The sequence below is a fragment of the Vombatus ursinus genome, unplaced genomic scaffold (genome assembly GCF_900497805.2).
Source record: "Vombatus ursinus unplaced genomic scaffold, bare-nosed wombat genome assembly UNPS02015255.1, whole genome shotgun sequence".
Classification (NCBI taxonomy): domain Eukaryota; kingdom Metazoa; phylum Chordata; class Mammalia; order Diprotodontia; family Vombatidae; genus Vombatus; species Vombatus ursinus.
In genome coordinates, this window is record NW_020955033.1 from 8,352,357 (window position 1) to 8,367,667 (window position 15,311).

Consider the following 15,311-nt stretch of genomic DNA (forward strand, 5'->3'; position numbering starts at 1 on the left):
GGTTACCTAATGAGATACCAATTAATAGGCTATTTCAGTAGTCCAGATGAAAAGTCATGATGCTGTCAGCTTAGGGTGATATTTGGAGAGAAGAGACTGATAGAAGTCAGTCAGTGAACAAGCATTTCCTGAGTGCTTATTGTATGCTTGGCCCTTTTCTAATCACTAGGGATACCAAAAAAAAAAAAAAGGCAGAAACATAGACCCTCCCTCAGGAGCTCATAATCTAATGGGGAAGAAAATTGCAAAAAATTATATGCAAAAAGTTGTGCATATAAAATATATAGTTCAAATAGAAGGTAATCTCAAGGGGAAGGTACTAGCAGTGGGAAAAACTAGGAAAGGCCGCCTACTGAAGATAGGATTTGAGTCAAATCTTGAAGGAAACAGGAGGCGTAGGGAGGGCATTCTAGGCATGGGAAATGGCCAGTGAAAAGGCAGGGAGTCAGAAGAGGCAAGATGCTTCATTGGATGAGAACTTTGGGCCTCGAGTCAGGAAGACCTGAGTTCAGATTCAGCCCAGATACTTATTTGCTGTGTGATCTTGGACCAAGGCCCTTAGCTTGTTTGCCTCAGTTTCTTCATCTGCAAAATGAGGATGATAATAATGGCACCTACCATGTAAGGTTGTTGTGAGGATCAAATGAGATAATAATTTTAAAGCTCTTGGCACAATGCCTGACATAGTAAGCACTATATAAATGTTAGTTGTGATGGTGGTGGTGGTGTGCTTTTTGGGTTTTGAAACATATTATCATCGGGTTTATGGTAAAATTAGAAGTGTCAGTAATATCCACTAATTTGTAATTATTATCTTGTTATTTTAGCGGATTTCCACCTGTTCAAACACTGTGTTTATTGGATCTTGTCAAGTGGCTTTTGGCACAATGTGGACGCCCCCAGACAGAATGCAGACACAAGTCCATAGAACTGTTTTATAAATTTGTTCCTTTGCTTCCAGGTACAGTGACCAATGTTGTGTTGTAAAATGCTAATTTATGCAGAGGTAGAGGTTTATATAAGAAAAACTTCACTTTTATATCAGTTGAGTGGTATGTAGCGTAGTAGTATTTAGTGTGTGATTTTTTTTTAAAGTATGTTAACTAAAAAGAGCTGTTATTAAATAGTTGCATAAATGGCTGCTATTGAATGGTGATATTGAGGAAATGATTTTAAATTGTATAACTTTTTTTATTAAATATTTCAATTTTTAAATTCCACCACAGTTTTCATTTTTTGTAGTCCATTTAATTTTATTTTAAAAAACAAAACTACTCTGATCATACAGTATTCAACATTATATTCTATTTTTAATAGTGAAATAAATGTGACTCTACTGTTTCAACATGTGATATCCTTAAATGCCTAGATATTTACCACTAAAAAGTCTTAGACTCTTTTAATACAAGTATTAGAAAGAAGTTAATCTGATCCTTGCAGGAAAATACTTAGGTCTCTAAATTATATTGTTAAAAATGGCTTTCTAAGGAAACCAGTGAATTTATTCTTCACTCACTGTTAGCATTGGGTACTGTATATATTATAGGTAAACTACAAGTTATGAATGAAATCAGTCCCCCATTTCATCTGAGATATAGAACAAATACCAACAGTTAATTTCATTTATACATGCAGTTCTTAGATGATAGATTTAGTTCCAGAAGGGACCTTAGGGCCCTCTCAAGCCTGACTTGGTAATTTTATAGATGACAGGAAATTTGTATCCCAGGGAGTAACATTGACCTTCCAAGGTGATAGATTATAAGTTGCAGAGACATTATTACAAACCCAGCTTCTTGGACTCCATATCCAGGAACTTCTCTACTATACCAGACTTTTCTCATTGTGAAGGTTTTTATAAATCTTTATCAAAGGCATCATAAAGAGGTTACAAGATAATGCATGTGGCTGCACATGCATTAAGAAAGATGACCCCTTTTTCTCTAAAAATGTGATAGTTTCCACTTGCTATAGCAGGAAATTAACAAGATATTTCTTTGTTGAAATTGATGGGAAAAAATAGTATTTTAATGATAATGCTTTTAAATTTTGTTCATCTTTCATTTTCTTTTTTCCTTTTTTTTTTTTTTTTTTGGGCAAGGGAATCAGTGTTAAGTGACTTGCCCAGGGTCACATAGCTAGTGAGTAACATGTGTCTGAGACCAGATTTGAACTCAGGTCCTCTTGACTCCAGGGCTGGTGCTCTATCCACTGTGCCATCTAGCTGCCCCTTATCTTTCATTTTCAAAGAGGACTAATGACATCACGATGTTGGGATAAAATAGTGGATAATAGTTGCTGTCTTGACTTGCACGTGAATTGAATTTAAGTGAGGCAGAGTTGTTTATATAGGAAACAAAACATAGTCTTTTGGTCAGCTTGTTCCTTAATAAAGAATTTTTGCCTTACAGAGAGGGAATAAAATATCAAAGTTGCTTTTTCACCTATATGAGTTGTTCTACACTAAGTTGTAGTTAACATCAGTCACATGATAAATTTGTATCTAGCTGATAAGGTTTCCTATCTCACCTGCCCATCCTCATCTTTTCTGTATTTATTCTTGAGTATGTTTTTCCATTTGTATATGTCTACGTTTTCTTCTGGGGAAGTCTCACCTTCTTTTTCTGCACATGTATCAGTGTTTCTCCCTCTCTGCCATTCTTCTTCTCTATCCTTTCCCCAGAATGTTTTCATTTTAAAAATATTTTTTTAAATTGTGAACTTTGGCAACAAAAAGGAGCATTGGCACACATGAAACAGAACATAGAAAGTTGATTCTGTATAAAAATGTGAATTTCCAGTTCATTCTGCTTGCTTTTTTTAAACACAATATTTAATAAATTGTACACATTGCGTCTAAAGCTATACTGCTTATCTGTACTTCTTTCTGAGCTTTCTTCTGTTTTCTTTTGTGTATTTAAAAAATGTTAGTTTCTCCCCTTTTTGTTGCATCAATGTGGCTAACTCTTCCCTTCCTTATTCCCTTCACCTCCAATTAAAAAACAAGAGGAAAAAAAATAAAACAAATAAGCCTAGTCAAGAAAAACAAATTCACACTGCGGGGTCATGTCCAGAAATGATTCTCTCTGCATATTATATTCGTTACCTTTCTCTCAGGAGGTGGGTGACATTCTTTATCATGAGTCTATTGGAAACATGGTTGATCATTGCTGTAGGCAGTCAGGTGGTGAAGTGGATAGAGTGCTGGGCCTGGAGTCTGGCAGACCTGAGTTAAAATCCTGCCATAGACATTTACTAACTGTGTGACCGACCCTAGACAAGTCACTTAAACCTCTGTCAGCCTCAGTGTCCTTAACTGTAAAATGGTCATAATAACAGCATCTACCTTGCAGGGTTGCTGTGAGGATCAAATGAGATAATGTTTGTAAAGCACTTAGCACAGTGCCCGACACTGTGGGTGCCATAGAAATGCTTGTTTCTTTTTTCCTCCCTCTTTTGATCATAGTTCTTTAGTCTTTCATAGTTGTTTTCCATTATGATGTTGTCCTTGTACAAATTGTTGTTCTAATTCTGCTCACTACACTCTGCATTAATTTGTACTACCCAGGATTCTCTGAAATTGTCTTTTGCATAATTCCTTATGGTGCAATAATATGTAATAGATTACATTCACATAACATAATTTATTCGGCTGTTCCCCAGTTGTCTGAGAGGCAATCTAAGGCATCTCTGTGAGACTAATTTTTTTTACTTCCTTATAGTCTTCCTTTCAGCATCTGGAAGTTTATTTTGCTTGTAACTATTCTCTCCCACATATTATCTTTCTTCTTAATTCACCCTTTCACCCTCCTTTCTGTCCCTGCTTATTTTTCTGTTGTTTGATTTTTTCTATATCAAACTGTATATGTGTGTATTCATGTTCAACCTTCCTTTATAAACACTTTCAGATAAACGTTCATCTGATCCCAGTTCTTCCCACAACTTCCTTCATATTTATATATATATTTTTTACATACTCCAATTATGATAAATTATAAAGTCCATCCATAATTTCCTTCTTTCTAAACTCATGTATTTATTTTCCTTTTATCCTCCTTTTTACCTCTCTCTTAAAACCTTAGAACCAATCCATTCTCAGATCCTTTATTTTTCCTTTTGAACTCTCTCAGTACCCTTTGAAAATGTTAAAATTCTGGAGGGACAGTTTTTTCTTCTCCCTTATTAGTATATTGGCTCTATGTAATCATACAGTACTTTCCAGTTATTCAGATAACTGTCTTTTAGGTTTCTCTGGAATTTTGTGTTTGTATTTTAAGTCTCCACTCGACTGTGGTCTTTAGAAATCCTTGAAAGTCCCTTCCAGTAGAGGTACATTTTGGTTTTTTTTTAATCTATAGGGTTATACTCAGGTTTGCAAGGTAAGTTATTCTTGATAGCAGTCCTTCATCTTTTGCCTTTTCAATATTGAATTCAAAGATCTCTTCTGTTTTTTAGTAGATGATGCAAGATTTTATATCATCCTGAATGTAGTTCTTTCATACTTGAACTGCTTCTTTTTGAATTTTTACTGTCTTTTTCTTTGAGGTTGAAATGCTGGATTTTGACTGTCACTTTCCTAGAATATTTTTTGGTGGGAGGGTTCCTTTCAGGAGGTGACTGGTAGAAATTTTGAAACTTTTGGAAGCTTTTGCCCACTGGTTCTAATAGACCTATAATGTTTTCATTTATGATCTCTAGAAATATAGTACCTAGGCTTTTTTTTTTAAATTACGGTTTTCAGGAAGCCTAATGATTCTTAAATTATCTTTCCTTGACTGGTTTCCAGGTCTGTTGTTTTTGATATCAGCTATAGCTTAAATTTTCTTCCGTTTTTTTCCTCCAACCTTTTTGCTCTAATAATTCTTGCTGACTCCTGGGGTAATTGATTTCTTTTTCATCTCTTTGAGTTTTCAGAGTCTTTTATTTGGGTAAGATTTGCCACTTTCTTTTCTAAGCTTTTTATGATCCTTCTAATTCTTCCCTTTGTCATTTGCCTCTCTTTCTTTAAAAATGCTCTTATTTATTCTATTTATTCATGTAGTCTTTGTAGAAAATCCACTTTTTTCTTGAGTCTCTGCTTGTAGTGGTTATGGAGTTTGATTTGCGATAATTTTTTTATATTGGTGGGTGGTTTTTTTGTTTTTAATTTACTTTTCTCTCCAACTTTATTCCCTGGTTTGGAGCTTTGTACTAGGGCCAGGCTTTCCTTTCTACTTTGCTTTTCTGTGAAGTGTTCTTGTCCTGGGTCCCTTGGGTTTTTACATGGACCTCTACCTCATTAGGTTAGGCCTGCCTGGATCTTCAGGACCCTCCCTGTTGTCTCAAGACAGTGTTAGGGACCTTAAACCTGTCCTGCTTTGAACGCTATGGCATTGTGTTGTTTGTCACTTCAGTGGTCACTGATCTCTACCTCTCCAGGCTCTTCCAAGGTCCCCCAGATGGCTTTCTCAGTGAAGCCCTTACTCTTGTGGTTTCCAAACACAGAACTTTACAGGCCATTTGTGTCCCTGGCAGTCTTTGGTTGTCTGGGAGACTAGCCCTATGGTGAAGTCCCAGGGGAACTTCTTTATTGCCTTTGGGCTTCTGACTGACCTCTTGTGTAGTTCCAGGGTGTAGTTGCTTCTTGAATTTCTTGATCATTATTCAGTCTGGTGAGAACTTCAGTGTTTGGCTATAGTAGATAGATGGGAGTAGGGCAGACTGCCTCTTTCAGGTAGCCCTCTTAGCTGGAAGCTCTGTCTAGATTTTTTTCTCTTTTTCTTGACTGGTTAGAATAGAGAAATGAAATTTTTAAAATTATATTTATTGGATGCAATTTTAATTTTTTGTTCATTTTTTAATTTATTTGACTCACTGTTTCTTTTAATCCCTTATGAGTCAGTGACCCTTCAAATCTCCCTGTTCCAAAGTTGAGAAAAATCATACATGTGTATGTATACATGTATATGCTTGTGTATGTGCAAATGTATATTGTATATTACTCACCAGAGTCAGAATGCTTTGATCTTGTCAAATATGCTAAGTAGAGATCATTTTAAATTTTTTTGTTCAGTTTGGTAGGTACCAGAGTATTAAAATATCTTTAAAAATACAATTTACTAAAAAGTAAATCTTCTGAGTTAACATAAATTATATCTCTGACAATTGTTACAAAAGGAAATAGTCTTTTTTAGAAGGCTTTAAGTATTTGAAATAATGACTTTTGGTAGAATATTTTCCTAACTTTGTTGTAACTATTATAGTCTATATTTTGTTTTGGTGTGGTCCTGTGATTTCATCTCTATGGAGAATTGGTGTGGAAATTTCTTTCATTGGTTAAAGTGTGTTACTCAGGGTCACTTGGCTACTATGCATCAGAGGCAGGACAGGAACCCAGGTCATAGTAATAAATAGCCACAGAATATTTATTAAGCACCTTCTATATGCCAGATGGGATAGAAAGACAGAAATGAAACAGCTGTGCACCTGTGGAACTTATTCTATTGAAGGAGATTATGTAATTGGCAGGGGGAGGGGAGGCACCAACTACTGGGGGCATCAGGAAAAGCCTCATGTAGGAGATGACATTTGAGCTCAGTTTTGAAGGAAATTGTTGATTTCTAGAGGGGGAGGTAACGAGAGAATATTTTCCAGACAGGCATTGCAAAAGCACAGAGGTGATATGTGGCCATTGTGTAGCAGTCAGAAAGACCAGAGTGACAGGACCACAGAGTCTGAGTGGAAGTAGTTTTTAATAAGACTGGAAAGACATGTCAAAGCGAGCTTATAAAGGGCTTTAAATACCAAATAGAAGAGTTTACATTCGATCTGAGAGGCAATAGAGAGCTATTGGAGTTGATTGATAAGGGAATGACATGGTCCAGCTTATGTCGTAGGAGTATAATTTTGGTACCTGTATGGTGGATGGATTAAAAAGGTGAAAGAACAATTAGGAGGCTATTGCAATAGTCAAGGCCATGTGAGTGGACAGAAGGGATTGGAATGTGAGAGATGTGGAAATAGAAAAACAGGACCTGGAAACTGAACAGATATGTGGAATGAGAGGGAGTGAGCAGCCACCAATGATAATTCTAAGATTGTGCACCTGGGAGCTTGGAAGGAATGTGGTGGTGGTGGTTCTTTTATACATATACACACACACACATAATTATGTATTATAATTATTATATATAATTATATAATGTAATCATATGGTATTGTCTATATATAATATTGTGTATATATATTATATAATACACACACACACACATACACACATACAGAGAGGGAGAAGGAGAGAGTGAGTGAGTTCTGGGAGTTGTCTGCATGCAGTTGTTAGTTGAACTCATTGGAGCTGATGAGGTCATCTATAGAGAGAAGAGAAGAAGGCCCAGGAGAGGGTTGTGGGGTTTACTACTTTTAATCGGGTGTATAGATGATGGAGCAAGGAGTTGGAGGAGTGGTCAGAAGGGTAGGAGAACCAAGAAAGAAGAGCATCATAAAAAGCCAGAGAGGAAAGAGGGTGGTCATCAGTATCAAATGCCACAGCCAGGGTTTACCTTCATTCTACTCTGTCATGCTCCCTTTGTTGATACTATATATAGTAAGATTTTAATTGTATGGGTATAGATGTATAGCCCTTGGAGCTAGGAAGACCTTGGTTGAAATTCTATTTCTGACATTCCTGGTTGTGTGATCCCAGCCAGATTTTAACCTTTTAGTGCCCTAAGCAACACTTTAAGTTATAGAACAGATGTCCGTTTGAATTGGTAGAAGGCATTTATTTTCCTTGAGTTCCTAGCCCTGTGGGAAGTAACAAATCTGGAACAATGACAACAAAAATGAAAGATATAGTTATATATAAAGAGAAGTGTATTAGAAAGTTATTGTGATAAGGTAATATATTTATATCCTTAGGCCTGAAAATTTATTTGAAATACTATAAAACCCAAAATAAAATCTGTTCTGATTAGTTTTATGTTCCAAGTATATTAGAGTTTTTATTCCTGTTCTTTTGCTGCTTTTCATTAGTCATAATGATTTGATTACAAAAACAAAAATTTGGTTCCATGTAAAATGTTCTGATTTTGGTAATATTAAATCTTGTTTGTTTCTTTTTTTTTAAGGCAACAGATCTCCATCTTGTTGGTTGACTGACATTCTCAAAAAAGAAGACATTTCTTTCCTCATAAATAGATTTGAAGGAGCCGGTATTGTTAGTGACCATTTGTCAGGCATATTGGCTCAACCTACCCTCTTTGATTTGCAAGGACCCTTTACTTTAAGAGCTGTTGTGCAGTGGATGGATATGCTTTTGGCAGCTTTGGAGTGTTACAATACATTTATTGAAGAGAGAGCTGTCAAAGCACAAGAAATATTAGGTAGGTAAAATTTGTGCTGTAATTTTTGGTTATTACTCTGGGAAGTTTTTTGCTCCATTTTAGCCCTACTGCAGAGGCTTAGAAAACATGGAATAAGTGTGACCCTGGGCTCCAAAGTATTCTAGCAGAGCAGTACCTCTGGCTTGTGCTGCCAGCCTGGAAGCTTCAGGTGAAGGCTTGTCAGTGAACTGAACACCTGTCTAAGCTAGCGCTAAGTTTGGGGAAGCTCCTTGTGAGAAGATTGGACACCTGGTGGTCAGTTTTTTGGCCATATTAACTCATAAAAAAAAAAATCTTCTAAGGCAAAAAGGGTTTGGATCTAATTGGTGGAGGGAGTTCCCATACCAGTGAAATCACAGATCCTTAAAGAAAATACTAGGTTGTTAGGAATTAGAGGGATTAATGAGTAGTGTGCTGGTCTAACTTTCTGATGTTATGTTTCCAAAGTTTTAATTTGTATAACATTAAAGCACGTATTGGGCCCTTTAATTTTTTTCCTATTTTGTATAGTTTTCTGTTTTAATTTGCTTGCATTTTCAAATGTCTTATGCTTTTCAAAAATGATAGGGTTAATTTTGGTAGAATTATGATCTTTGTGTGTGGCCACTATTCATTCATTGTCCATGGTCTGAAAATATATACAGTATGGAACATCCTGGTGTCTAGGTGAATCAAAGAATTTGACGCATTGATATCTAGGTGAATCACTCAAACAGTACTGGAAGAAAGGGGAAAAGAGACAGGTTGTTTATTTTGAATGATCTCATTTATTTTTGAAATGAAATGGGCTTTCTATAGGAATAGGAATGTAGAAGGCAGTAAAGTGGAATTGAATGGGGTTTTATCCCAAAAGTCTTTTTTTTCTCCTTTCTCTTTCATCCTAACCAACCTATTTTGACCCCTTTTCTTGGTCTTCTTTTTCTATACATATAACAAGGGACGCATGGCTGAGAGAGAAGTAGATTAAAGGGTACTTTTAAAAAAATCTGGCTTGTGAGAACTGGTAGGATAAATGGTCTTCAGGGTCTTTTATTTACAATTATCCAGAGACCAAAATGTTGAAGAATCACTGTTGTCTCAGGTTGAAACGGTACATCATTTGAAAGATAGTAATTTCATTTAGCCAGAGGACTTCATGATTATAAAATTAAGAATTATTAGGCTTTCTGAGCACTTTGCATTTCAAATTGTTCAATGACTTCTTAATGTACCTTTTTTTTTTTGGTTAGGCAACGGGGATAGTAAGTGTACTAAGAGTCTGTGTCAAGTGTCTGAAGCTGGATTTGAACTCGGGTTCTTCTGACTCCAGGGCCAGTGCTCTATCCACTGCATTAATGTACCTTTCTTACTCTCACTAGTACGTTATGTTGTCACTTAACTAGCAGGAGGTATTTGCATTTTCATTTTTAAAAAGAAATTTAATAGTCTGAAGTCCAAAGCTAGAAAATTGCTTTGTAAGATTTAGTTGTCTTTTTGGTACTTTTAATTACATATTTTTAGTTCTTCATGAAACTTATTATAATTTGCATTTTTACTATAGAATCAGAAATTGAATACTGTTTGGAGGAGAAGTGAAAGCTTTACATTTCCAGCTTTTATTGAGCCATAACAGAAGCACAGAATTTTAGAAGTGAAAGTAATCTCAACAGCCATCTGGTTTCTACCTGTGCCTCCTAAAAAAAATCTCCACTGTAACACATATGAGTGATTGTCCCATCTTCTGCTTGAAGACAACCCTTCACCCCCACACGCAGTGAAGTGAAACCAGAGGCAGTTCATTCTGCTGATGGATAGCTCTTATTGTTAGGAAGTTTTTTTCTGACAACTGACCTCAGTTGTTCTCTTTGCAGCTTCTGCACCTTGCTTCTGGTGACTTTCTCTGAAGCCAAGTAGAACAAATTTAATCATACTTCCACATGACAATCTTTCATGTAATTAAAGATTGCTGACCTGTCCCCTTCCCTTCCCCCCCCACTCCATCCTCTCTTCATCAGGCTAAACATCTCTAGTTCCTTCATCTGATAGGTGTATGGTATGAATTCAAAGCCCTTTCATCATCCTGGTTATCCTTGGGATGCTCACCAACTTAGCAATGTCTTAAATTGTGACAGCTCTTCTAATGCAGTACTTGTTTTATTGTACCTTTCTATGAAGGCTCTTTTGGGTTTAGAATAAAATACTTGCACTTGTTTTGAACTAGAGAATTGTGTAATAATTGTCTATCTTATGTAATTATTTCTAGGTACAAAAGCAAAGTCTTCGTTTTTGAAAGCTGTGGGCTTTTTCTTGGAAAATATTGCTCTTCATGATATTAGAGCAGCAGAAAAATGCTTTGGCACTGGTGTGAAAGGCAATGTGTTCAGCCCACAAGAAAGAGAAGAATATAATTACAGCAAGTGTACAATTGTGGTCAGAATTATGGAATTTTCCTCAATGCTTCTAAATACTTGTCAGGATGTCTGGAAGGTAGGAACACCAAAAAGCAATCTTTTTAATTGTTAATCTTTATAAGTCATTTTATTTATCATACTGTGTAGCATATTTCAAGTTTAGAATTATTAAACATATTGGTTTAAAAAAAAGCTTAAGTAATTAACCAAACGATAAAGAAAATTGTAGGATGTTATAGGAGGCTAGGATCAAGCTGCTAGGAGTTGATCAAAGTAATATTGCAGGAGGATATCTCATCCTGTGGTTTTGATCATTGCTGGTTTTGTGAAAACCAGAATTCTGCACATAAACTAAAAAGTAGTGAGATGTTTAAAAGACAAATACTGGAATTTATAGATTCAAAGGGCTATCATTCAAAGTAGTCAGCTTGGGAGGCTATGCCTTTATTCCAGTAATGCTGCCATTGCCCAAACTAATTTTAAAATTCATCTTTTGGAATTTCCTTCAGGACTGTAATAAAAAAGCAGTGGTGAAAGGGGATTAGCTGTTGTAACAGATCAAACTCAACTGTATCGCCTAATGATTGACATGGATGTAGTAAATGAACACAATTTGGATCAATTTTAATAGTTCTTTGAATTTTTTTTTTCATTTCTATTCAATAATTGTGCTTAAAGTGATATTTACAAATTACCTATTAAATACAGGTTTTTATTTAGTATTTCTTGGGTTGCCTTTTAGCCATCTGATCATTAGCTGAAAAGAAAAATAAAATTAATAAAATGAAGTTTGCATATTATACGTTTCTTGGAGTAAGAAGAAACCTGATGTCTCCGAATATTTAGTTTTCTCTCATTGTTCTATCCTTTGTTATATTTTATGATCCAATGATCTTAGAAAGACCCTTAGCCCAGTTTTGCAAATAGGAAATTAATGAGGTTATGGTATTGTAGAAGGATATTAATAACTGTTGACCAAAACAACTTATTGATTTGAATCATTTTTACAGCTCCTTGAGAAGGATTTACTTAACACTTACTTTATGGAACTCTTAGTCAAAACATTGTGTGATCCGTCAAGTATTGGTTTTAACATAGCTGATGTACAAGTAATGAATAATCTTCCCAATGTCTGTGTGAACCTTATGAAAGCCTTAAAAAAATCTCCATATAAGGAATCTCTAGAAATCAACATAAAGAAAAGGATAACTCCACAAAGGTAGGCATTTAAATTAAAAATCATAACTTTGTTAATGCAACCTTGCAGTAAAAATTATTTATTTAATGATGCTGACCAGAGATCGGGAGGAGTGGCATTTTCAATGGTTTTTTCTCAAATGAGTTATTTGAACCTTGGGTTGCATCTTGAACACATTGCTCCTTGCTTTTCAGAACACATTATTCCATTCCTTTTTGCAGTTTCTGGTGAGTGTAGAATAGTCTTGTGTTATTGACTTTTCTTTATGTTTGGTGGCGTCTTTCCTTGTTGCTTGGAGAATTTATTGTCATTATTGGAATTATAAAATTTAAAGAATCTTGGAATTTGCAACACAGCATTTTTTTTCCTAAAGATTTTTGGGGTCTTTTGATAGATGTTTGTTTTCTGTTTCAGATATGGTGAGCAGTTTTCTTGTGTTGTTTCTTGCATAATAGCATTTGGGTCTTTTGACTTGTCATGTTTTTCTGGGAGACCTATAATCCTTAGGTTGTCTCTCTGCATCTTATCTTTGGGATCAATATGTTTTTCTTGTAAGGTGATCATTTCTTCTTTTAACACTTGTACTTTTCATTCTTCCCCTTTAAGATTGTTCTTCCCTTCTATATGTTTGCATTTGCAGTCAGTTGTCCCCTCTTTTGTTTCTTTGGTGAGTAGATTCAAGGTATTCTGTTTTGACAATTACTTCTGTTGTGTAGGCCATAAACTCTAATGTTCCAATTCTTATCTTTCTCCTAAGACATTCAGGAACATCCTGCTGTGGTTTCATGCTCTCTTGGGATTCCACAGGTGTTGATTCATTTCCCGTTGTCTTGCAACGTTTACTCACAGATATTTGTCCTCTTTTAGCTCATCTTGAGACCGTATATTCCATCCTGTTATTAATATCTTCACCATTGGTTTATCTACTTTTGCTCAACGTCTTTGCCTGAGTTTTTTTTCTATCAAGATCTTCAATAATTTCACTCTTCTCCCTATGCAGTACCCTTTTGCTCACTGTAAAACTCCTTCCTTTTTGATTGTGATTTCCCAGCCACCTCCCATGCTGGGTGATTTCACATTTCTCCAGCCTCAGTCTGTGCCCCAAATGATTTCTGTAAGGATTATATTAGCCCTAGCTGGATACTGCATTCTTTCCTTTAGATGTAATGGAGTTTTACTCAGCCCTACACAGGTGTTCTGCCTCAAGGCTCTTTTCCTTAGTTTTTTGACTGAGCTCTTGTGTGGTATGTAGACTTCACTGCTGTCCCAGCCTAGCAAGCTTCTGGCTTTTGGTTTTCCAAGGACCGTGAAGGGCAGGGTGGGAAGGGGTGCTGAGTTAGGGTTAGGAAATTAACATTTTCTGCTGTTAGCTCATCAGGGCTCTTGGTATCCTAGGCTGTATAATTCTTATTTTGGAGAGGTCATGTGATGTGGATCAGAGAAAATGTCTAGTCCTCCACCTAAGCCATGTGTATTTTTTTACTATTTATTTAATATGTCTTATGACTCTTATTAGATTATATAATTATTGAAGATAAGTCTGAAGACTTATATATAGTATTCAATCTGTTGAATTAATGAATATTAACTAATAAAATTTGCTTATGAATTCAGAGCCCAAATTGAAAGCCTAGAACTAATCATAGATAATAAGATACATGTCAAAACTTTAGCTACATCTGATCTAGCCTCATGCCTGGAAATAACTGAGCTATCTCAGAAGCATAAGGATCATGCTGTACCACCCACAGATCTGATTCCAGGACTAGTAGAAAGGTACCAAGTAATCAGTAGTTACACTTGTAAATGAATTCATGTAGCAGTTTTTCTATATTGATAGAATTTATTGAGATCAAACTAATTTTGTTTTGTTTTCCTTTTCTCTTACCTGATCAGCATTGAAGTCATTTGTGCTGTTGATTTATACAATCCAGATGCTCGATTTGATAGAGCTAATCTGGCTTCTATCCTGTCAGCATGTAAACAGCTCCATAAAGCAGGTCTTTTGCATTCTACAGTAGAGTCTCAGGTAAACATTTTCATGGAAAATAAGTTATGTATATGTCTTTTACCTTGAATGTATTGAATTCTTGCGTTCATTTGTACTATTCATCAAGAACCTTTAATATACGGAGAACTCTGTATGTTTTGAGTTCCAAAAATATTTAAGGTATTGTCATTTTATCTTGTTAGTGACACAGGTATACGCTCCCAAACACAGATAACTTGAATTTATTTTAAAATGAAAGTAGAGTTTAAAAAAACTTGAATTTCTGCAAATAGTGTTCTCTGAAATTATTTGTGTTAAATCACCTGTTGGACTTCTGTAGATTATCTTTATAATATTCTGTGTTCACCTACAGAATTAGGAAGTTTAAAAAAATCTATAATAGTGTGTGTAGAATTAGCCAATGTGGGGTAAATTGACCCTAGAAAATATAACTATTTACATTACCAAGTTAAACATCTTGCAAGGTTAAAAAAAATTTATTCATAAAGAACAAGATATATATCCTTTAAAAATTTATTATTAGACTATCATCAACAAATAGTATTTCCATATATAAGGAAGATCATAAATGGAGGACTATGTATCAAACTGTGAGTATTTTAAATATATAAAGTTTAATGTGGTTAACCATTAAATCTCTTGCCTGTGTGTCCGGAACTTAATTTTGCTCTCATTTATATTTTTAAAATGTTACATTGACATTCTTTTCATTTTGTGTAATTATCACTACCTACCCTTTGCATCCTCCCTTGTAATAAGTACTGTCGAGTAAAAAAAAATGTTATATTAATTGTATCTGAGAAAAGGTGTGCTCATTCTACACCTCCACATCTATATATCTACAGTTCACCTTTCTACTTAGAAGTGTCAGACATGTTTAGTTATCAGTCTTCTGGAGTCATGGTTAGTTACTCCATTAATTACCATTCTTAAGTCTTTTAAATCTGTTTTCCTTTATAGTGCTGTCATCATTCTATAAATATGGCTCCTGATTTTACTCATTTCATTCTGGATCAGTTCATACAATTTTTTCCCAGGGTTCTCATATCCTGTCCCCTTCATAATTTCTCGTAGCACAGTAATCCATTACATTCCTGTACCATAAGAGTGTGATAACCATTATGCTTAGACCATAGTTGGTTCATCCATTTTCTACTTAATGGGAAAACTTGATTTCTAATTTTTTTGCCAAAACAAAAAAGTATTACTGTATTTTTGTACATGTGAGACCTTTCTCAATTTCTTCGATCTCCTTGAGGTCACAGTTATACTGACTTTTTGGTATAGTTTCAAATTACTTTCCAGAGCAGTTGGACCAATTCAAAGCTGCACTACCAGTGTGTTAGTGTGCT

At 35.2% G+C, this 15,311-nt stretch overlaps 1 protein-coding gene across 4 annotated transcripts in view; it reads left to right on the forward strand.

Annotated features, from left to right (window-relative positions):
- The window catches only part of LOC114031680 (DNA-dependent protein kinase catalytic subunit-like), a 167,918-nt gene that overhangs the window by 54,390 nt on the left and 98,217 nt on the right, over nucleotides 1–15,311 (forward strand). For all 4 annotated transcript variants that reach the window (XM_027846827.1, XM_027846829.1, XM_027846830.1 and 1 more), the window contains 5 exons: nucleotides 828–961; nucleotides 8,106–8,360; nucleotides 10,603–10,826; nucleotides 11,761–11,969; nucleotides 13,845–13,977. In XM_027846827.1, the coding sequence (XP_027702628.1) occupies nucleotides 828–961; nucleotides 8,106–8,360; nucleotides 10,603–10,826; nucleotides 11,761–11,969; nucleotides 13,845–13,977 (955 nt within the window). The remainder of the gene's footprint in view (nucleotides 1–827; nucleotides 962–8,105; nucleotides 8,361–10,602; nucleotides 10,827–11,760; nucleotides 11,970–13,844; nucleotides 13,978–15,311) is intronic.